Below are 23,950 nucleotides of genomic sequence, written 5' to 3'. Positions count from 1 at the left end.
CAGAAAAAAGTTGGCACCAAATGCACATAAAAAAAGTTTTAAGGCTTAATAAAAATACAACCTAGTAATTTCTCAATGCAGCTTAGAGGTTAACAGGATGCTAAGAGTTAATGAATCATCGAAACACAGGCAGTCCCCAGTGTACAAAGCATTTTCCCAATACAAATGATTACCCCCATCGGGCTCACCTGAGCAGAAACTCCTCTTCTGCTTCTCCCAGTGACCAGACTACTCAGGCACTCTAACCCACTCCTGGGGCCTCAGGAAGAGAAACAAGCGCGGGGGCGACACAGGGAGTTCTGTCACTGCTGCCCAGAAGCTCTTTCTGTGTTCATGTTTTCCTCATTCTCATCTCGGGTTTCTGCCATCTCCACCGAGATCCCTGCCAGTGGACAGAACTGGAGCGCTCTTCCTCCCACTGGCTGACAGTGAGGGTGGGACGAAGCCACAAGGGCCAGCACCACAATGCAGGGCTCTTCTTGGCAATCCAATTTGGAATTCACAAATCATTTTCTTGTACAGTAAAAAACCACAACAAAAGTTATAAATGGGAGTTCATTTCTACCATCAGAACATTTTAAGTTAAACAAGTTAGTGTGTTTGGGCTTAAAAGCTAACCATTTATGACATTTTTTAATGGGTAAAAAATCCTCTGAATTCCAAAAACTTGCTTGTAAATGACCATTTGAAGGATGGAGACAGGAAGTACTTGATAGAGTCACATAAAATGAGTGTTTCTTGGCTCCAAAGTCAGCAGGGCAGTTGAAAGGACAACTGTCTTTGGTTGACAAAGCCACATGCAGACCCCCTCAATGTACTGCGTGTGAGAAGCGGGGCTTGGCAGGCAGCACCTGTAGGCACTTAAGTGTATGGGCCACTGTGAGTGCAACTAAACACAGTTGTTGCTTTTTGAAATTTTAATAATGATGAAGATATTTCTAGCACTTGGCATTAGCTTTGTAGGCACTCATACCTATAGCTACCACCACCCAAATCCTCTCCTGTGAACTGTTGGTCCAACACGAGTGAAGTGTAGGAATTGAGACTGTAGCCCTTTAGAGCCTGCATGGAACAAATTGGAAGCAAGTATCTTTGCTGGCAAATATCATGGAATTGGCCACTTAAGATTCTGCTGCCAAACTACTTAATCTCCTGGCCTAAGGTCTCAAAGTCTCTTCCGGAAACTATGAATATGGTCCAGAGATTCTGCAAAGCTTTATAAAGCCTAAGCAAACTTTTCTTCCTCTTTGGTATACCTGAGCAACTGACTTTTTTCTAGAAAGGTGTCAGAAACAGACCAGAGTCAACAGTCACTTATGTAAAGCTGATATTTTAGAATAGCTCTTTAGATATTATTAAAGAATTCAAACCTAAGAACCCAAGGTTCTGGGGTATCTCTTCTTCCCACTGTCAACAGGAATCAAGTAACACATACGAAGGATTTAAATAACCCCATTACCTGGATATGTCTGGAGAGTTTTAAAGTCTTGCAGGAGTCAGTGGGCCTTGGCAGACAGCTTATGAAAGGAACTGCCCACATTATTGGTAAGGAGCAAAGGCCTAGACTTAAGGTTGATGAGCAAAAAGGGAACAATTCACAAGCAAAACAGCCTTAAAAAGACCAAAACCAGTCCTTTGTGAATGAAAGGCAGAGAATCCTCTGTAAGATCTGGCCGAGGTGTTAGACGGCAGAAATGGGCATCTCAGAGGATCAGGGTACACAATCTTTCTAGAAAGCATAGGCTGAGAACAACTTTTTGGTTTTTGTTGACAGCTGCTGAGGAAAAGCAATGAAGATGTTTCGAGAAAAGACTGCAGAACAATACCATGGGGCTGAAGTGAAAAGGAGACACTGGGGTTTAGCAGCAGTTGTCCCAGGAATGGAAACCGCATCCATGAAGGGTAAATGGCAGGAGGATCTAAGGGGGTTTATCCAGATGCCCCCACCCTACCCTGCTAGTGTTTTGGCTTATGCTTTCCTCCTCTACCCCACAGCAACGGACAGGTGGTTCTGGTTTTCTTTCAAAGGCTTTAAACTGTGCTATGCTGTTAGTGATTCCCAGACATCAGATTAGCTGGCAGATTGCTGATACACAAGAATGTGGAAGAGGCCCCTTCGTCAAGCCTCACTGTGGCCTTGCACCATCTCCCTACCCCGCCCGTCTCAGAGTTCCTCACATCTGGAATTACAAGTGAGTGTACACCAGGGGAGTCACATTTTATCCCCACAAAGAAGTGTCTCTCGGCAGTCTGGAAAGCGAGGTCCTCTGCGGCTCTCGTGATGGCAATGGAGCCTAAGCAGCAGCTTCAGATACACAACAGACCCTCTCCCCACCCCTACTGCTTTGGGCTAAAATAAACTATAATATTTGAAATCCTATCTCTTGAGTTTCATGTCTGGCTACAGGGGAAGCAGCAGCTTCTTTTAGTAGAAAGAGATGCTGGATTTGCCTCCGGGTGGGTTCAGGACTTTGTTGTGAGAGCGAGGCCGCGGGCCCAACCTGGGCTCATGGCTGTCCAGCGTGGGTGTGGGCTGGGGCTCCTGGGTGCACTCGGCTTCTCTCCGGCTGCCTTTCTCACCAGGCTCTTCTCTGGGTGAGGTGCTCATTGCAGCTGTGGGACAGAGTCAGCACACCGTCCCATCAGAGGCTGCCCATTACCTGGACAGGCCAGCTGTGCACATGGGAAGTCTGCGACATAGACCAGCTAGTAGGAAATGCATACCATGATGGGAAAAGAGAACAACATAAAGCCAGGCTTCCATCTTTTACCAAGAAGACTCACTGCGATTAGCAGAGGCCATCTGTGAACTGGGCATAAAGGTGGGGCTTAGTACTCTAAATACTCCTTGCTAAATTCCTAAATAAGTTGATTGTTTCTTTATATTGCTTGTTGGACTTCATTTCCATTTCTTCCACCTCAATTATAAAAAGGAAACCTTCTCGAAATGGGCATAGCAAGGAGGAGAGGGAACTCACCTTAACTGGAAGGTCTAAGGGTGAGGCAAGCCTTTCTGACACTGTTACTCTGGACTTTTTGAATGCATGAATTCCTATGTGTTTTGGTCATCCATTGAGGGAAATGGTGACCCAAAGGCAGAAATCAGTGCCCACAGTGGGCTTAGAGAACCATGGTGGGTCTCTGCATGTGATATCCAGCCTGACCACTGGAGCAACTCCCAAAACTTGGGTAACCAGTTATGGAGGCACCACCTCTCCCCGTCACATGCAAGCCTCACATTTTCCTTCTCACTTCTCATCCTCCTTCTCCTGCTCTCTTATGCCCTTCTCTTCTGCATTAGTTCTGCCTGCTCTACCCTTGGTCACAAATTCATTAAAGGTTTTGGATCCCTGCCCTTCACTACACAAAATCAGCTTCTAGAAGAGGACACCTTGGTCTTAGGCCTAGGCTGATTAACAATGACAAGAAGTGAAGACAAAGTCAGTGGTGACCAGTTAGAAGTCTTCACCAAAAATACCTGAGCCCATTTCCCCGGCATTCCTCAAACACTCAATCCTCTTGGCAATAAACACGACCTTGCTTGTTTTCATCAGCTGGCCTAGAAGGGGCACAGGAACATTCCCTCTCATCCTCCGGGGGCACACCAGCAGCAAGTCCAGGGTGAGAGCACTCGGGCAGGGACAGAAAGCAGAAGCTCACCTTTAAGATCCAACTTTGGGTCTTCTCCTTCATACAAGAGCACGTGGTCCTGCGACAAGCCAAATCCCAGGTCAGCACGTGGTTCAGAAACTTTTTACCCTCATTCAAATGGACAATGAAAATCAGGGCACAAGTGACTTGGGTTTATTTTTAACTTTTAAAAATGTTTTTACTATGGACAATTTTAACCATAAGCAAAGTGGAGAGAATGGTACTCTGAACCCCCACGTAACCCGCCAAACAATGACATCAGCTCAGTGCCTCCCTGGGCTCAGCCACACAGTTGTCCCAACCTCACTCCCTCCACCCACTGTGGGATTATTTTAAAGCAAATCTCAGATATTTCATTCATCCATAAATATTTCAAGATCTGGCTCATAAAAACATCCTTTAAGGGCTGGCCCGGTGGCGTAGCGGTTAAGTTTGTGCGCTCCACTTCGGTGGCCTGGGATTCGCCGGTTCAGATCCTGGGCGCCGACCTATGCACTGCTCATCAAGCCATGCTGATGCGGCATCCCACATAGAGCAACTAGAAGGATGTAAAACTATGATGTACAACTATCTACTGGGGCTTTGGGGAGAAAAAAGCAAAAAAGGAGGAAGATTGGCAACAGATGTTAGCTCAGGGCCCATCGTCCTCAAAAAACAAAAATGTCCTGAAAAAAAAAGATATAACCATAATAAGTCTCACAACTGCAAAAATGAATGATTCTTCAAATGTCTAACATCTCGTCAAATTTTAAAACATTGGAATATGTTTTCAAGGCTCATCCATGTTGTATCATGTGTCATTCCTTTTTATGGCTGAATAACATCCCATTATGTGTACAGCACATTTTTTTTTATCCATTCATCTGTTTATGGACACTTGGGCTGTTTCCACCTTTTGGCTATTGTGAATAATGCTGCTGTTAAAATAGGTGTACAAGTATCTGTTCTGAGTTCCTGTTTTCAGATTTTTTGGGTATATATCTAAGCTGGGTCATATGGTAAATTCTACTTTTAACTTTTTCAGAAAGTGCCAAACTGTTTTCCACAGTGGCTGCACCATTTTACATTCCCAATGGCAACGTTTGAGGGTTCCAATTTTTCCACATCCTCACCAACATTTGTTATCTTCCTTTTTCTTTTCTTTTTTGCTAATAGCCATCCTGGTGGGTGTGAAGTGGTATCTCATTGTGATTTTCATTTGCATTTCCTTAATGACTAAGGGTGTTAATCTTTTCATGTGCTGATTGACTATTATATATATTTCTTTGGAGAAATGTCTATTCAAGTTCTTTGCCCACTTTTGAATTGGGTTGTCTTTTTGTTGTTGTAGTTCTTTTTATATTCTGGATGGCAAACTTTTATCAGATATGTGATTTGCAAATATTTTCTCCCATTCAGGGGGTTGTCTTTTCATTCTCTCTTTTTTTTGGAAGATTCGAGCTGAACTAACATCTGTTGCCCATCTTCCTCTTTTTTCTTCTCCTTTATCCCCAAAGCCCCAGTACGTGGTTGTATGATAATTTTAAGTCCTTCCAGTTCTTCTACGTGAGCTGCCACCACAGCATGGCTACTGACAGATGAGTGGCGTGGCTATGTGCCTGGGAACTGAACCCGGGCCACCAAAGCAGAGCATGCCAAGCTTTTAACCACTAGGCCATCAGGGCTGGCTCTCTTTTCATTCTCTTGATAGTGTCTTTTGATGCACAAAAGTTTTTAATTTTAATGAAGTCAATTTATTTAAATTTTATTGCCTGTGTTTTTGGTGTCATATTTAAGAAACCACTGCCAAATTCAAGATCATGAAGATTTGTCCCTATATTTTCTTCTAAGAATTTTACAGTTTTAGCCCTTAAATTTAGGTCGTTGATCCATTTTTAATTAATTTTTGTATACGGTGTAAGGTAAGGGCCCACTTTCATTCTTTTGCTTGTGCATATCCAATTTTCCCAGCAGCATTTGTTGAAGAGACTGTTCTTTCCCCCACTGAATGATCTTGGCACCCTGGTGGAAATATCAATTAACCACAGATTTGAGAGCTTATTTCTCGGCTCTCAATTCTATTCCACTGATCTATATGTCTATCCTTATGCCAGCACCACATCATTAGCTTTGTACTAAGTTTTGAAATCAGGAAGTGTACGTCCTCCAAGTTTGTTCTTCACTTTCACGATTGTTTGGCTATTCGGGCTCCCCTGAGAGTCCATATAAATTTTAGGATGGGTCTTCTCATTTTTGCAAAAAAACAGGGTTGGGGTTGCATTCCTAAGTCTCTTTTTAATCAGGAGGCTCTCCCTCTATTGCTGCCATGTAAATTCCTGTATTTTGCAGTACTCTGATTGAATCTCTGTGGTGTCAATTAATATGAGGTTTGGTCTGATTCAGGCTTGATTTTTTTGACAAGAATTCAAAGGTGGTCCATGATGAACTTTTATCACGAGGCCCATAATTTTTGGTTGTCTCTCATTTTGTGATGTTAGCAGCCACTGATCATCATTGCCTAAATCCACAATTTCATTATAAGTTTGCAAAATGGTGATATTTGAATTCTACTATTCCTTCTTCATTTATAGGCTGGACTATTTTAGAAAGGAAACTTGCCCTCAACAACTGTTATCCTGAGGTACAGTTCATGTAGGAAGTGCTGGCTAAATGCTAGATTCTGTCCTTCAGCAATTTTCAGGATAATGAGCTGGTCCTCTGGCATTCTCCAAAAGTGACAAATTTAAAGTTTTATTAGGAATTCTAACTATTTGGTGAATTTTAATCCAATGCAGTTATTGTACTTATTGATGACCACTAAAAAGAGTGAAACTTTGTGAGAGATGACTCCCCTATTGTATGTTAAATTTTATAAACATCCTCAATGCCCTCGGTGCTGTGCAGAAAAGAGCAGCAGCCTATTGGCAGTGGGCAGTTGCTGCTCCCGACACACCAAGACCAGCTCCCCCAGGGCTCAGTCATCACGAGGTTGGAATACATTTCTGTGATGACTCAGGGGAGCTCTGAAACTCAGTGACTAATCACTGCACCCAGGAAAACCCACGTCACCTACCTTGTCTCTTCCTAATAACATGTCACACCTGCCTTAGAGCCTTTTTAAAGACTACTTGCTCAAGTTTTGTTTTTCTTTCATGCCTACTATCTGAATGTAGTCCGTACCTTGGGTTTGTTTGGGTGTGCCAAGGGTGAAGTGGCAGCGACTGGGGACCCAAAAATGTCACTGGTCTTCCCACCAGGTGGATTCAGACGCTGTCTCATCTGCACAGGCGTCGATTCATCAAAGATACCACTTCCTTTCCCCCCTGCAGAAACAATCGCAGAGTGGTGAGCAACCCAGAACATCCATCTGATCCTACACTCCACATTCGTCACTTCAGAGATTCCTCTCATAGTAACACCCTAGTGCCGGTCCTGAGTTCAGGCCAACAGGGGTGGGATGATCAGGTTGACAAAGACTCCTAAAGACCTATGACAAAACCAACACCTTTACTGGGGGCCTGCATTTCTGGAGCTGAGCTGAACTGGGCTGGCCTCTAGAGATGAGACAGTGAGATGGCATAAAACAGCACTTCCCCCTCTAGAAATTTCTTTAACCTTGAACTTTTCATCCTTTCCTGTTAAAGAATCTTCTTCATTAAACCTATGAAAAGTTCTTTAGTAGATTAAAAGCAAACAGCTGCTAAATTTCTAGGTCAGATAGAACTGAATCTAATAACATGCCCTATTCAAGGCAAACCTGTAAACTGGAAAATAACATTTATTAGTCATTCTTCTGATTTCATTCAGGCTGCCACTCCCAGTGTGACAACTAGATATGCCAGCGAATTACAGACATTTAACTTCTTTGCTGCCAACTATAAGTGATTTGATCAACCCTAATGAAATGCATCTAAGGGCCAGTGCCCATGGCTTAGCGGTTAAGTGCACGTGCTCCGCTACTGGCGGCCCGGGTTCCGATTCCGGGCGCGCACCGACGCACCACTTGTCCGGCCATGCTGAGGCGGCATCCCACATACAGCAACTAGCAGGATGTGCAACTATGACATACAACTATCTACTGGGGCTTTGGGGGAAAAAAAGGAGGAGGATTGGCAATAGATGTTAGCTCAGAGCCAGTCTTCCTCAGCAGAAAGAGGAGGATTGGCATGGATGTTAGCTCAGGGCTGATCTTCCTCAAAAAAAAGAAATGCATCTAAGATGTAACTTCTTATAAGCTGATGACTAAGGCACGGACATGAAAAGTAAATGCCTAAATGCCTACAAGAAGCAGAAAGATGGCTCCCATCCAATACCCACTCAGCAAACAACAAGCAACTCCTGCCCACAGAGTGCTGTGCCAGGTGGAGGTGAGGCCGTCACAAGCAGGGCTCTGGAAGGAAAGAAGATGCATCCCAGTAACTAGCTGTGTGACCACACACACGTTACTGGGCCTTTCTGTGCCCCAAATTCCTCATCTGTAGAATGGCGATAATAACAGGACATCCTCATAGCGCTGTAAGAGGATTCAGTGACTTCCTGTAGCTCCTCTGTCACATGCTTAGACAATGCCCAGGACACACAAGCTCAGCAAACATTTGCTATATTTTCTATGTACTGATAAAGAAACAGCGTCCCCAGACATACCGTTCTGTGAAAAAAGGCGCAAAACAATCTATACAGCATGCAACATTTAATGTAAGGGGAGAAGTATTCTTATTTGCTTGTATCTGAACAAAGAAAAGTGGTTACTCCACTCCCCCCAACACACAAAAGTAGTTACCTATAGCGGCTAAGTGTGTGCAGGAAATGGGATAGATTGGGTGCAGGGGCTTGAGACTGCTTAATGTGTTCTTTTTTAAAGAGTTTTGATCTTTGTTTACTGTTTTCAAGAAGTGAAATTTTAAACAGTCACTTGTGGGCTGCAGTAACCCACTGCGTTACGACAGGACAGGAGCACCCTAAGAACAACCTGGAAAATGCACCCCAGGAGCCCCAAGGGGCACTGGCCCATTTCGTTCTCTCGCTAGCGTCCAGCCCCATCTTCAGGGCCCCTGTTGAGAGTGAATTACAAAGCAGACTGGCCTTCTGGGATGCCAGTCAGTCTTCTAGGGGACACGGAGTACAGCTCCACCGAGGGCTGGGACAGAGCCCAGGCAGCAGGGACCGGGCTGGGGTCGTTGCCTTTTTCGGGGGGAGAACACACGGGGCTGCCTCTGCAGGAGAATGTGCACACACACACTCTCACGTAACTCTGGGGGTCGCCATGTACACACACAGTCACGTAACTCCGGGGGTCAGCGTGTGCATACACACTCATGTAACTCTGGGGATCACCGTGTGCACACACACTCACGTAACGTCAGGGGGTCACAGTGTGCACATGCACTCACATAACTCCAGGGGTCACCATGTGCACACACACTCATGTAACATCAGGGGGTCACAGTGTGCACATACACTCACCTAACTTCAAGGGGTCACCATGTGTACACACACACGTAACTCCAGGGGTCACTGTGTGCACACACAGTCACGTAACTCAGGGGGTCACCGTGTGCACACACACTCACGTAACTCCAGGGGGTCACTATGTGCACTCACCTAACTCCAGGGGGTCAACGTGTGCCCACACACACTCACCTAACTTCAGGGGGTCACAATGTCAACACACACTTACGTAAGTTCAGGGAGTCACAAACCTTCTGACCCTCAGCCACGGGCCTCCCAGGGATCCACACACCCCGAGCTGCAGACCCTTGGCCGGAGAACCAGCACAACATGGTGTTAAGGGCAGGAATCTGTAGTCAGACTCCCGGGGCCCCTGCTCAGTCACTTACCGACTGTGTGAGCCTGGACAAGTGACTTCAACCTTCTTTTGTCTCATTTTCTCGACTCTACCAAGGTAAGAAATGATACTAATACCTAGCTAGGGTCACTGGTGAGACGAATGAGTTAATACATGTAAAGGGGGTAGAGCAGTGCCTGGCAGGGTAAGCCCTCACTGACGGAGCCGGGCTGCTGTTTTCAACAAGACCACAAAGTGGAGAACTGCGGCCTGAGGCCATCCCCTTATTGCGTCGTTTCTGGTTGTGCTACAAAGGCTAAAGCAAGTTCTTTTTAAAATGTGCTATCAGCTTTTGTAAAAATGGAGGATAAAAGTAATTCAATTTGAAGTTTTTGGCTAAAGACACGGCTCATTTAAAATTTTCTCCTCCTCTTTTTGCTGAGGAAGACCAGCCCTGAGCTAACATCTATTGCCAATCTTCCTCCTTTTTTTCTCTTTTTCTCCCCAAAGCCCCAGTAGATAGTTGTATGTCACAGTTGCACATCCTTCTAGTTGCTGTATGTGGGATGCCGCCTCAGCATGGCCGGACAAGCGGTGCGTCAATGCACGCCCAGGATTAGAACCCAGGCCGCCAGTAGCAGAGCGCGCGCACTTAACCACTAAGCCACAGGGCCGGCCTCTCTTGTATAGTTTTACCAGTAGTTTTACAACAGAGTATGTGTCTAACTCTAAGCAATATAGTTCTGTTTTTGAACTTTATAAAAAGTAGTCACCCTGCATGTCTCTTATTCAACATTTTACCTGAAAGATGAATTCAGCTTTGAAGAGAGAAAAGATGCTCAATTCACCCATAATTGAAGAAAAATAAATTCAAGATATACTTTTTTAAGAAACAAATTGCAAAAGATAGACATTGTGTTGGTAAAGCGTGGGGAACAAGCACTGCCGACATCACAATGAGCGCTGGGCAACCTCTTTGAAGACAAGTTGGAAGCATCTAGCAGTATTTTAAATTGATCCGGCAACTCCATTTTGAGAAATTTATCCCAACAGTGTCTTCAGGTGGTAAGTTTAGAGCATGAGCTCCGGAGTCAGGAAAACTGGGATCCAAAGGCTACTTCTGCCACCAACAAGCTGTGAGGCTTCGCAGGCCAGGGCACCTCCCAGAGCCTCAGTCTCCTCTGCAAAAGGGGCAATACCACCTACCTCCCAGGGTTGTCAAGAGGACCAAATGAACACATGCGAAGCACTTCGCACAGCCCCTGGCAAATATGAAACAATCCACACAAATCAATCATTGTTAGGAGAACAGAGAAGACAATCTGTGGAAAACTGAAACCAGGTGACCAGCAAAGCACATGAATGAAGAGTAATTGAAACACTGGCTATGACAATCCTTGGTCAGTTTTCAGTAACCGTCACGCCGTAAGTCACACACTCTGACCTGCATGCTTTTCTCAATCAGACCCTCTCATCAGAGGGCTGTGGGGCGAAGTCTGGGAGACTAAAAAACCAGGGCAGGAGTTAGGTCTGCAGCGATGGACACACTAACAGTTTCTCCTTTCGGGTTTCCTTTGAGGATTCATCACAGATTATTTTCAAAGAGCACTTTGCAGGATAGAAAACAAACGCCAACAACGGGACCGTGTGAAGCAGCAAGTCGGCAGAGGGAGTCACAGTGCTTGTCACTGCAATTTGTCACCGTGCACAATACAGATGCTTTCTAACTCTCTGGTCAAGAGGGGCCCAGGCTGCCCCTTGGGTATCACAAAGCTAAGGAATCATGAGATTGTGAGGGACTGGCAGAGTGGCAATGCCCCCAAATTGCCATCTTTTCCAGGGAACCTGACACCACAGGGACAGCTCCAGACACACACTCTGCTAAGATGGGGCCAAGTGAGCTGGCTGGTCCTCCTTCAAGTGCCCAGGATTTGATTCCATCTGCCACAGAACGTACCACTGGGCTGTCTTCGGTACAAAGGATGTGCAGGGCTGATCGCTCCTGGCCCTGTACTGTAAAGGGGACACGACGAGCACGGTACTCACTTAGGAAGAACTACTTGCTTGTCTACTATAACTATCCAAACAACATAAACCCTCCACTCTGCCCCGCCCACAAAAAACAATCAACCACACAAACGACTAGCTTTTGAATCTACTGCTTTTGTTTCTCCAGGTTTAGTCAAGAAATATTTGCAGCCAGAATCGGGGTGGGGTAGGGACAGTTCTAGCTCCGGTTCGGCTTGATTTTATTATCTGTCTGAAATACTGACTCCTGTGTCTGGCCTCTCAAATCTTTAAGGATGGAACAAACGTTGCTTTTCCCTCATGGATACAGACAAGGGGAGCTCCTCAGGCAACTATCACTGTATGGTCACTCAACTGGACAGTCTATCCGCCAAGGAAACATTTCTCTAAGATTCTCTCCCCCTGTAAGTACTAGAAGGTGTGGTAAGTATCTAGGAACCATACAGATGTATGCTAGACCAAGTCATCCGTTTTAGACTTTCAATCCCACTGACAATCTGATTAAAAATACTCTCCCTAAGAAAAATGTTTAAATGCACAATTTGCATGCAATTTCAGGAATCTCAAGAGGTCCATGGGACAAGTGGGAGAGCCTCCCTGGTGGGAACCAGAATCCCATCATCTGCCTTTGTGTTCTCAGTGCCTGGACGCAGTCTGTTGATACATGGAGAATTGAAGAATGATCGAGCCACCTTCAAGACACAAAGTAAAAGTCAGGATAAAACCTTCCTTACATTCCAGAGCTCTGATAGCAAGGGATAACCTGTACCAGGAAAAATATCTGAAAAGATCAATATAAAGAAATAGAACTTTTATCAGGAGAGCAGCATAAAGAGAACAGGCAGAGGCCAAGGGCTGATGAGTCACAAAGGCCCGTACCTGGGGGATGGGTCCTTTTAGGTATGTTCTGAGGTTCTGCAGTTGGTCCAAAAATATTAGATGCCATCCTATTGGGCCTGCTTGAAGGAGCAGCTTCTTCTGGACTCCCAAAAAGATTGCTCGATTCTCCTCCTGGGGGCTTCATGGCCCTACAAGCACAGAGTAAGCATGAGTCACTGATGGCTGACCTGGACGTCACTGTTCAGGCGGTATGGCACAGCTAGACAGGGCAGGTGTACTTTCTTAATGTCTATGGAAAAACTACACACACCGCAATTCTTTAATACTGGCATGACTAGTTTACAGACGGCCACATGGCACACTTCCTTTACTGCCCCCTTAAGGTCCCCTTAAAAGTCTTCTTTGTATATCTTGGTTATGCCAAAAACCCTCTAGAAATGTGTATATTTTGAATTATTCCTGTGACCTCTCATAAGTAAAATTCAAGTTTCCCTAAAACAGGCAAATTGAGCCACATTCAGCAGAGTTTAATACCCATTTTAATTAGTACACAGTAGTGTTTAATACTATAAACACACTCAGGAGTGTTTAATATCGTAGCTTACATTTGCCAGGTGCTTACTAGATGCCAGCTACTGTTCCAAGGACCTTACACAACAGCCCTCTCAGGCAGGCACTATTTTCACAGATGATGAATCTGAGATAGAGAGAAATCACAAGCAAGGTCACGTAGGAAGCAGCAGAGCCAGGATGCAAACCCAGGCAGTCTGGATCTAGAGCTCAGACTATGCCCTCACGCCTCTCTTAAAGGCCTCTAGAAACAAATGAGGGGGGCAGTGCACAGTTACCCAGAGATCATGCCTGACCCCTAGAGCTGGGTCTTCAGAAGGGCAGCCACGGGCCACCATGGCTCGTGAGCACAGACTCGGTCCTACGACTCAGAAGTGCTCTAAGTGTACACCACACACTGGATTTCCAGGACTCAGCACAAAGAGGAAAAGTCAAAATATCTCTTTAATTGTGACTTTTATATTGATCACATGTTGAAATAATATTTTGCATATATCAGGTTGAATAAAATCCATCAAAATTAGTTTTCCCTGATTCTTTTTACTTTTTAAAATGTGGCTACTACAAAATGTAAAATTCCTTACATGGCTCACATTTCTACTGGAGGGTGTTGGCTTAGACAAGGGAGAGTGCCACCAACATTAATCTAGGTGAGTCCCAGGAATTTACACCAGGATAATCACCTCCAGTCCTAACGTCTGGCACATCCAATGAATCAGAGAACACGCCAGCTAGCATCACTGTTCATTCTAGATCAGCACACATGCACCAAGTGTCATCCCTAAAATACACTGGCATTCTACAAGTGTTGATTTTAATTAAACATCCATGGAGAACACTGGTATTCCCACTGCTCAGCCACCAACAGCAATATCTACCTGAAGTCTCGATCTTTGGGAAACTGTCATGCACTATTTGGAAGCTCGAAGTGGAAGTTTCAGAAGTGGAAGATCAGGACTTGGAGTCACTTTTTATTGCAATACCTAAAGAATCAAGAAATTTTCAAAGCTCTGTCCTGACACCCCCAGAGTTTCAGACCACTTTAGCAGAGCAGGAACACACTGAATTCATATGCATCTTTTCAGAACACCAAGCAAGACTTTTTAAAATGCCTTTTAAAGGAGACAGAGGACCACCAAAATTGGACTTTAAACCAGTGAGTGGCTCATGCTCCTTAACTAGTCCTAAGCAACAGGACCGTCTGTGATCGCAGACACTTAGAAGCAGACGAAACTGCAGAGCTCCACACCACATGATGCGATGATGCGAGGTGCCCATGATCTACTTCATAAAAAGAACAGGATATTTAAAATGTTTTTTGTGGGCCAGCCCCGTGGCTTAGTGGTTAAGTGCACGCACTCCGCTACTGGCGGCCCGGGTTTGGATCCTGGGTGCGCACTGATGCACTGCTTCTCCGGCCATGCTGAGGCCGTGTCCCACATACAGCAACTAGAAGGATGTGCAACTATGACATACAACTACCTACTGGGGCTTTCGGGGGAAAAAAAAAAAAAAGGAGGAGGATTGGCAATAGATGTTAGCTCAGAGCCGGTCTTCCTTAGCAAAAAGAGGAGGATTAACATGGGTGTTAGCTCAGGGCTGATCTTCCTCACCAAAAAAAAAAAAGAAAAAAAAAATGTATTTTGTTTCCTCAAAAGAGCTAGAAATGGAGCTGATCACTCACTGTAATTTAAAGTGAAGAGTCCTCAGATGCTCCGGCTAAAGGCAGGCCTGCAGCAGTACTCATCTGCTTACAGAGAGCAGAGAGTGTGCCTGAGACCCGCAGGCCAGCCACTCAGCACCACGAAAGCCAAGCATGCAACTGGCAGGCCTGTCTGCTTGGGAGGATGGGGAGGTGGGTGCCCACTCAGCAGTTAGCTTTTCCTCAAGGATTTGATGAAGGAAAAAAATTACTTCAGTTTGAGAAAAAAAAAATTCATTTTTAAATAACCCATAACCAGACTTAAATTAGAAAGGGCTTAATAAGACCTCAACTCACATACTTTGTTGGTGGACACGGTGAAGCCATCTGACTTCGGCACCTGTTTATAAACAGAGCCCTGGTCACAACGACATTCTCCGTATTTTTCTTGGAGAACTGTAGCAGGTCTGACATGCTTGGGTCTCCACAGCCATCGCTTTGAAACAAGGGAGAGATCTGCAATCTTCAGAACTGAACTGAACATCAAGTTTCATGCTGGCATGAGTTAAAATTCCTATTTTATGGACTTACTTAAAACATGGGTCTTCTTTCAAACCCTCAAGGTCCTGAAAATTGTCAGAGCAGATTCGGGGTCGACTCATCTCGATTCAGAGCTCTTCTGGACTCTTTCCTGACTCTCAATCTACATTCCTAGAGTCTCAAGTCTCCTCAGCCTCTCACCCTCCTTCAGTCCAACTCACACGTTCCCTGAGCACCTGTCACTGGCAAGCCTGCACCAGACCCTGGGACACGAGAGGGTAAGAGCAGTCCTTGGCCTGGAGAAGCTTCATGTTTCCTGGGAAGGCTAGAGCTGTGTGCAGGTGGTCTCAGCGTTCGTGGGAGCGATGTGACAGAGGCACTGAGTGTTACTGGAGCTCCAAAGATGTCCGTGGATGAAGTGAGGCCCAAATTGAGTCTGTGGTCTCCATGTGTAAAAGGGTACCATTAGGGCACAGGAGGTAAGCGATGGTTATGTGAAAAGACCAAATGCTAACTTTGGGTGGAAATAAAGCGTTTATTACATTATTCTGGGTACTTTTCTGATTTTTATTTTGAAAACAAGATAAGAAAAGGAAAGTTGTGCCCAAGAATGTTGTAGCAGAGAGATTACTGTGCATAATGGCCAAGCTACCTGCGAAGGGGCAGTGACCATCTCCATCACAAAGGCAATGGGGTCGACACTAGGGTTTCACAGCCTCCACAGCAGTCATGCAAACTGCACAGGCTGCCCCAAAAGGGTCTCAAATGGGACTGAGAGTTAGGTCGTCATTTCAATAAAAATATAACCCACAACGATGCGCTCAACGTGGCCTTCACTAGGCTCACCATCAAGTGCAGTTACCACTAGGACACAAATTACGGGGAGCAAGATGGGAGTACTGCTGAGCTCAGACATTTTGGGGATGAACTCACAATGTAGGGATGCTTCCCAATTATTTTTCCTTTTGTAGTACCTCCTCAATATATTTCAATAAAGATATTCAAAATACACGAGAGAAACTAAGGGACATGTGACAAGAAAAACAGCCACACACACAGCTCAAGTGGAATACGGCAGAGGCAGAGAAAACAAAAGCCACTCTCACCGGAGGGTCTCCATGCCCCTGACCCTCCCTCCACTAGCGTGCCCCTGTGTTTCAGAAAAGCTCCTGGGGACTGGTCAGGCTTGGAGAGAAGCAGTGAGAGAAACAGACTTGGATTAAAGTCTTTACAAATATGCATCTCCCAGTTTAACAGACCTTAGATTAACGATGGCTAAAGCATAATGCTTTTATAGTTCAAAATTCCTTTAACATAAGATAATCCCTCAGCGAGAAAACAAAAGATGTAGGGTCTTAAGAGAAGAAAACCTGGCTGGGTAATCTTACAGCCACCACTTGATTCCTTCCCCTCACAGCCAAATAAAATTAGACTTTACAAGGCCTGTCTGGCTAATCAATTCCTTTAAAATGGCCGTCAGAACACAAAGCTTCTAACGGATCCCAAGCAGAAGCTTCCAATTATATTTCATCACCCAATTAAGGCTGCTTTCCCTCTTCAATGTCCTAAAAGGAAGATTTTTCTCCTTTTCATAATATCCTCTCCAAAAACTAATCTCCGAAAGAAGTGTGGAGTCTTACTTGAGAGCACCAGCCCTGCGGCTAACTTCTGTAGCTCCAGAAGCCTAACGTCAGTGTCACTTGTGGCGTTCATTCGTTCCTGGGCATCCAGCGCCAGACAGTGTAAACAAAGAGGGAATGTACTCAATGGACACAACTGAGAAAGGGCTGGGGAGCAACCCTTGCCCAGCTGGTGTGGGTGGTGCAGAAAAGCGGTTATCAGAAACCCGATTCAGTCTGAGCACTCCAGAATAAACTTCCGGCCCATACCAGTATAGATCTAGACACGAGCGATGAGTAGTCGCTGTTCCATGGATTAATGACTCATTATTTGGTTAGGCATATTACTGAATACTGACCTAACTCCCCCAAATTTATAAGGTTTTTACCAAGTTGAAGCAATTCTCTTATTTAGTATCTATTCTATACAATTCTCTTATTTAGTATCTATTCTATATAGTATTTATCTTAATACTCGTCTAGTTTTATGCAGAGGCTGGGCCCCAGAAGAGGCTCACAATAAAGAAACTCTTGGGCATCTGAAGACCCAAAATTTCACAATGCAAGCTGGCTCCTGCCGTGACATGACAGACGTTCCAGCCAGCTCTGGCAACTCTAATTTATGTGACTTCCAATACCCAGAGTGCTTTAAAAGTTGAAAAGAAAGAAAGCAAGCTGCACTATAGGTTCTTAAGAGTTGAAGCCCAGACACCTACAATCAAACCACCCCTTCTACCACTTGCAGTCCAGCCTAGTTCCCAGTCAGCAAGGCAGGGAGGGCAACACCTGGCTTCAGGGCTGTGGGATTAGAGAGGGCACTGCCTGGCTCCACGGCTGTGGGATTAGAGAGGGCACTGCCTGGCTCCACGGCTGTGGGATTAGAGACGGCACTGCCTGGCTCTAGGGCTCTGGGATTAGAGACAGCACTGCTCGGCTCCCGGGGCTGTGGGATTACACAGGGCACTCCTTGGCTCCCAGGGCTGTGGGATAAGGGGAGGACACCGCCTGGCTCCCGGACTGTGGGATCAGGGGAGAGCACCGCCTGGCTCTCGGGGCTGTGGGATCAGGGGAGGGCACCGCCCGGCTCCTGGGCTGTAAGATTAAGGGAAGGCTCCCAGAACGGTGCCCTCTCCCCGAGGCTCCGTCCACAAGCGCACCGGCGCTGGCACAGGTTCCGCAGAGCGCCCCCCGCGGCCCCGCACAACCCGCGTTGACCCGGACTCCTGGCACTGCCCACCCCAAAGCAACAGACCGCTCGGCCGGCGCCTTTCAGGCGCGCTCGGAACTAGAAGGGACGCGCGCTAGGACGGGGAGCGCGGGGGAGGCGACCTCGGGCCCCCGCCAAGACCCTGGCGGGGGCGGGGGCAGGAAGCACATCCGCGTGTGCGCCCCTCTCCGACCGGGACTTGGAGGCCGCGGCTCCGTGAGGTCACCCATGGCCTCCGCCGGCCCCCCGCCGCCCGCACCTCACTCGCGACCCGCCCCGAGGCCGCGCCCGCGCCGCACCTGGAGACGGTCCGGCCGCCCTCGCTCTCCGGGACCTGGAACATGTCGCCCGCCACTCGGCGCCTCCTCGCCGCTGCACCGCCCTTCCCTCCCGGCCCCGCGCAGCGCGAGGCCCGCCCGCCCGCGCCCATTGGAAGCCACTGGCGCCAGTCAGGTTGCCGCAGCCTATCGCGGCGCCGGGCCCCGGCCACCGAGATGGAGGCTGGGAGAGCGCGCCGCGCTCGCAGCCGATTGGTGAGAGCAGGTGCCGCTCACGGCGCCGGGCGCCAACATTGGGCAGCCGGCCGGCAGGGGGCGGGCTGCCCCTCAGATGGGCGGGGCCGGGGCGCGGTCGGCGGGCTGGGTTCGTGCCCCTCGCGGCCTGGCGGGGCCCCCAGCCCAGGTCCCGGGTCGCCTAGGCGCGAAGCGGTGTTGAGGTCCGCCTTGGGACGAGACGTCCGGGCGGTCGCGAACTCCCTCCGCCGGCGCGGGCCGCGCTCCCCCGGAAGCGCTTGCTGGGGCGGAGCGGCCGCGATCCGACCGACGGCTGGTGTGCGGGGATGCCGGACACGCGCCGTGGGGACCCGGACACCCACCCGGGGGGCTCGGACACGCGGGTGGGGGCGCCGAGCAAGACACAGTCTAGACTTTTCTCCGGCAGCAACCGCTGCCTGGTCGCCACTGACCACTGCTGCTTTACTCTGAAGGACGCGAGTCCAGTCTGTCGGGAGACGTTTGGTTTCTGCCAGCCTTCAGTGACATGTGGATCCTTGGCTGATCCCGACTGGTGTGTTCCAGGATTCAGCAGTTCCTCTGTCCTGCCCAGTCCGGGGGGCAAAAGAGGCCGCAGAAAGACTTCCTCATCAATAGGAATCGAGGGATAAAATGCCCCAGTTGCTCTATTTCTGACTCAAAAAACCCAAAGAACATTCAGCAGTGTTTTGTTGCTAAATTACACTGTGGACAGCCCATCTGTTCCTCTGAGATCTCACCAAATGAGGGCCACTTGAGCTGTTTTTCAAGTGCACACTTTTAAAAAAAAGGCAGAAACGACAATTATTAGATCAAGTATTAGTATGTATTTATGCACAATAATAAAAACAGATTTACAAGTTGAACTGGAAATTTAAACATAAGAAGTTTAACAGCTTTTGTTTATTATATTAAATAACCAAAACACCTTTTATTCCCAAAATTGGTAAAGAATAAATAATATAATTTACAATATGGTACAAAAAATAATCAGGAAGGACAGGCATTCTGCTTTATACATATACTGTATATGTATATTTATAATCTATAAAACAAATTCACATCTCAAACAAGCCGAAAACCTTAGATGATATGGCTTAACGATTATTAAAAGAAACAGCAATAAGTTCTGCTGCCCATAAGCTCTAGAGCCAGTTATCCTGTTACAGAGCAAAGGGTACAGGCTGCTGTAGTGCTTCCAAGACTTAACTTACTTAACATGACTTACAAATTACTGTGGGATCAGGAAAGGTTTGCTGTGGGTTTCTTTCCTTTTTTTTTTCTTTTTTTCCTTAAGACAAAGTGCCCTTTTTCCTCACAAATGCATCTAATCTCAATGTCTTAAAATAAAAAAAGCAACTGCTGTTTTCCTCCTCCCCTTGTTTCCAGTGTCTTTGATTCCATAACTTTTCTTTGCACAACAACTTTGGATTCAATGGTGTGATTTAGCTAAAGATGCTATTAAACTGAAAAGGACACCCACCAGTAATGAGGCCACAGTACACAATGATAAAGAATACTATTCTGATGCTAAGAACCTGGAGATGTGGGAAAGCAAGCAGATCAACCAATGAAATGTTTCCAAATATCCCCACTCCCTGAGCAAGTACCCTGCACCTAGAAGATACCGAGAGATGAGATACATGTTATCAGGAACCTTATGTGGAATCATGAACTTCAATTTACCTCTCTGTCTTCTAGAGAATGGAATGCTCCACACTGGATACTCACAATAAACAAGCAAGGCCAAAATGCCAACTCTCTTGAGACCAGAGATAATCTCTAGAAAAGATGAATCAGCAAAAAGATCCCAGACAACATTAGAGTGACTAGGGAAAGATTTTTCTGAGAAACTGATCTGGTCTTAATCACAACATGCTCAAATGCACAAAGGAAGCCACAGGTGCCTCCTGAGACTATCACAGCTTTCGTTGGGAAGCAGAGGAAGACGCAGGAAGTGGGAGGCTTCTCTGCTTCGGTCTTTTGAAAATCCCAGCCTTGAACAGTTGCTTCTTTTTATAGGTATCTATTCATTTAGGCTGGGAGAAAATGCATCCAGCATTTTAATGCTACAAATGACACCATTTTCCCTTAATATGGCAAGCAAATGCCTATACCTGTCTGGTTGCTTGAGAAGCAACACAATTTTCTGGAATCATGTCAGCTTTATTACAGATAAGAAGAGTTAGTCCACCCTCCTCCCTAACTCACCTCCCCACTGAATGACACTGGCCACAGTCAGCTGCTCCTAAATGGAGTCTATGCCCGAGACCCAAGTGGAAGGTGCTGCTAAATAGCCTACAAAAGCTGATCTGAATCTCCAGAGTTTTCCTCCTTTCAGATGTCACTGGGTAATAGTGCCAGCCTACCCACTAGACTGCCTCGGGTTGTCCCCTGATGAGTAAGCAGCTCAGGACCCCTACTGTCTCTGGCACAGTGCACACTGCCATTGGGCACTGCTCCCAGCATCAATGCTATAATGTTACTTGGCAGCTCTGGTCCCAGAAAGCTAGTAGTGGCCTAAACTCGGCCTGGTGTCCTCACCTACTGTAGACCTAACAAAGTGAGATGCCCAGAGAGATCTACTGATCTTGTTCAGCTCAATAAAGCGCTAATTTCAGGAAGCTGATATATTGATCACAAAACACAAACTAGTTTAAAAATACTCTGGTTCAAACAATGCTGTCCATATCTCTTAAGAAAGTGGCACCATGTCCCTTTCTTTCGTATCTCCAGAGCTTTGGGACTTTTCTTAAGAGCCCAGAGGAGCTGCCCACACAGGCTTTTGTTAGTGACGTTTGTGCCCAGAACCAGATCTGAAAGAGGGAAGCACCTCAGGCGAGAGCTCTGAGAAACACTCGAGACACAGGAAGGATGCTAGTGCCTGAAGCCCACTGTCCTGCGTCCCCCAGGGCTCAGAGCGAACGGCCATGTCTGCAGCCCAGACTGGCTGCAACCGGCTGGTGAGACGACGGGATCAAGAGCGTCCGCTCTGCTTACTCACAAAAAAGACCTTTTCTCCCCCTGTTCACACTGGCTCAGCTCTTCAATGTGGACAGAGAGAGAAGCCTGTGCAGAGGGCTGGGACTGGCCTTGAGGGCTGCCTCTCCGCCACCATCAGAGAGGTGAGCAAGAGAACGTGGTCAGCTCAAGTGAGTTACAGAAGCCACATGGGTCCTGGTGGTGGGGTGGAGGGTGAGGCAGCAGGCTGGATGTGGCTGGATGGTGACTGTGTGTTGAGCTTCCCAAGGCTGAGAAGGCAAAGAAGTCTCATTAGCTCTATTCTGGGGAAAGACTGGACATCGGACCATCTGCAGTGGTGACAACTGGTCACCCAAGGAGGCTCAAGGGGCACACCAGAGGGACATGGTTTTAGCGCACTCTGACTGCACCGGATGTGTGACCCTTGCCTGGATTCCCGGAACGGGAAGAGGAGAAACAGGAGACCATGGGGCAAAAGCAGATGCACGGGATTATGTGGACGCCCTGGGGCGTACTCTGCACCAACGCCGAGGACAGGAAGAGGGGACTCTGAACAAGAGGGAACCTTCCCTGCAGAGGCCATTGGTCTCAGATGCCAAACACTAACACATTAGAACTTCAAGAACTCATTAGGAGAGTTTTATCTGTAGTTAAATGAGTGCTTAAGGAGCATCCCGATAGAAATAACATCTTAGATCACCGAGAAGAAACCTGCAGATGGACACAGGAAAGAAACCAACTAAACTCTGTTCTTCCTCTTCAATGTCTCCTAATTCTTAAAACACAAGAAAAACAATTTCCAACATGCTTAGCGGGATTTTTTCTAGAAGTCCACACAACCTGCATAAGACGTGATTCTTTTCCCCTTCCTGTTAAGTCAGTCAGAACAAACCTCTAGATGGGGGAAGCACTAGGCAAGGATCAGTAATTCTGGGGTGATGGCACTGGTTACACTGCCTTTGGACCCTCTGTTGTCCTGTTATCAGAGTGTCCTCTGAAGTGTCCGCTGTCTCAGGGTGCAGACACCACCAGGCAGAGCCCAGGCCATGCCCAGCTGTCCTCCCCCATCATCACTCTGCAGAGAAAGCAACCAAAGTGTGGTTTGGCAGAAAGAAAGCAGCAGTGGCCTGGAGCCTCCCAGCAGGGCTGGGACAGGGACCAGGAGATCACAACTCCCCAGGACAAAACAACTAGGCCAAGACATACCCCCTTTCTTTCGGAAAGAAAACCCACTGGAATGTCCAACACAACAACCAAGGCAGGAGCATGGGTGGAAATGTGGTTGCTATGCAGATCCTAACGTGAGACCCCAAAAGTGGCAGGGAACTGCTCCGATGCCACAGCAATGTCTGACGTTAGCCCTTTCAAAGAACTCATCCTCATCTCCTGGGCCACCACTGTCCTCTGCCCATTGGGACACGGCTGCCTGCATGTTGTGCATTCTGGGGTGCAGAGGTGCCTCCATTCAGACCGTCTTCCGGGGGTCCTGGGCTTGACTTATGTTTTCTCTAGTCTGAAGAGGGCTACAGCTACCACAGTTGAGGACTACCAGCCCTGCAGGCCCTCCTCTGCAGCCTCCAGGATGCCCCCGCCACAAGGTGCAGTCACTGGGATAGGTCGCCAACAGGGGGCCCACTTCCACCACCATCAAATAGAACCTCTCGGCGGCCGGGCTCGGTGATGGACAGCTCTTGGGCCAAATCGTTAAACCGAGATATGTAATCAATGCTGTTTTCGTTCATCATGCACACCAGCTGGGAATCCACGACCTGCAGGACGGAAGACACAGGGAAGACCATGTCAGCTGGCAGCTGGCCCGTCATTTGGACTGGAAGTGATTGGGGACTACGGGTGGACTTCAGTGGAAGGCAAATGAACCTGGTGTCTCTCTATAGTGAAGAGTAGAATCTCCCATTGACTGGCCATGTATAACAGTGGCCCAGGACTCTGGAGAGAATTTCAGAATCACCTCTGTGGTTTTGAACACTCTCTTTTGACAAGCGTGCACAACAGCCTACTGTGAGCCTGGCACAGCTGGTTGCTGGGATCAGAGTGGTGGTTCCCACCACATGAGACTTATGGGGAACACAGTCAATAAACAAAGAGGCAAATGGCACATAGAGGAATACAGAGACTGTGGGAGGGCCTGAAGGAGACGGAAGTAGAGAAGGGCAATAGAGTTTGCCATGGGGGTCGGGAGCACATTCCCCTCAGAAGAAACAGTAAGTGCAAAGGCCCTGAGGTAGGAACAGGCCTCGGCTATTCAAGAGACAAGAAAGCTGGCGGCTGTGACAGTGAGTAAGGCAAAGAGTGGAAGACGAGGACAGAGAGACTGGACTGTGTACAGTAGGGCTGCAGGTACTAGGGTTTTATTCTGCAGACAAATACATGGAATTTATAGTCTTCAGGGTTTATTGTCTGTCTACGTTGCTGGAGTGGAAGCCTCATGAAGATGGGGCCTTTGTTTCGTTTACTCAGTGCCTGTAGCCATGCCTGGCACATAGTAGACTCTCAATAAATATTTGTTAATGAACTGCATGATATATGAACAAATGAGAAGCCTTTGGAAAATTCTGA

At 47.2% G+C, this 23,950-nt stretch overlaps 2 protein-coding genes across 5 annotated transcripts in view; both read right to left on the bottom strand.

The window, feature by feature from the left end:
• Window positions 1-281: 281 nt before the first annotated feature.
• Window positions 282-18,291, bottom strand: JPT2 (Jupiter microtubule associated homolog 2). Of its 3 annotated transcripts, XM_087449387.1 has the most exons (6): window positions 18,161-18,219; window positions 14,857-14,991; window positions 12,323-12,471; window positions 6,811-6,953; window positions 3,661-3,709; window positions 282-2,613 (listed from the first exon to the last, which is right to left on the bottom strand). In XM_087449387.1, exons 1-6 carry the CDS (start codon window positions 18,202-18,204, stop codon window positions 2,426-2,428), a joined length of 708 nt encoding a protein of 235 aa, XP_087305513.1. In that variant the 5' UTR covers window positions 18,205-18,219; the 3' UTR covers window positions 282-2,425. The 3 variants fall into 3 exon arrangements, with proteins under 3 accessions (XP_087305513.1, XP_004438254.2, XP_087305514.1); XM_004438197.3 differs by lacking the exon at window positions 14,857-14,991 and having other exon boundaries at window positions 18,161-18,291; XM_087449388.1 differs by lacking the exons at window positions 14,857-14,991; window positions 18,161-18,219 and adding an exon at window positions 12,889-12,980.
• Window positions 18,292-19,201: 910 nt separating this feature from the next.
• CRAMP1 (cramped chromatin regulator 1) overlaps window positions 19,202-23,950 on the bottom strand; it is a 68,990-nt gene continuing 64,241 nt past the window's right edge. For both annotated transcript variants that reach the window (XM_004438198.3, XM_087449367.1), the window contains exon 21: window positions 19,202-23,142. In XM_004438198.3, the coding sequence (XP_004438255.1) occupies window positions 22,978-23,142 (165 nt within the window). In that variant the 3' untranslated portion in view covers window positions 19,202-22,977. The remainder of the gene's footprint in view (window positions 23,143-23,950) is intronic.

The sequence above is a fragment of the Ceratotherium simum genome, chromosome 26 (assembly GCF_057802395.1).
Source record: "Ceratotherium simum simum isolate JZ-2026a chromosome 26, ASM5780239v1, whole genome shotgun sequence".
In the NCBI taxonomy this organism is placed as follows: domain Eukaryota; kingdom Metazoa; phylum Chordata; class Mammalia; order Perissodactyla; family Rhinocerotidae; genus Ceratotherium; species Ceratotherium simum.
Note: the sequence above shows the minus strand (reverse complement) of the source record. Positions and strands in the feature narration are given on the sequence as shown.

Excerpts from the sequence above, each read along its gene's own strand:
- JPT2 (XM_087449387.1), bottom strand. The coding sequence starts at position 18,204 with ATGTTCCAGGTCCCGGAGAGCGAGGGCGGCCGGACCGTCTCCAG. Across the intron at positions 14,992-18,160 it reads GGCGGCCGGACCGTCTCCAG|CGATGGCTGTGGAGACCCAA; the intron begins GTGCGGCGCGGG and ends CTTGTTTCAAAG. Across the intron at positions 6,954-12,322 it reads TAAAAGGACCCATCCCCCAG|GGGGGAAAGGAAGTGGTATC; the intron begins GTACGGGCCTTT and ends TTGTTTCTGCAG.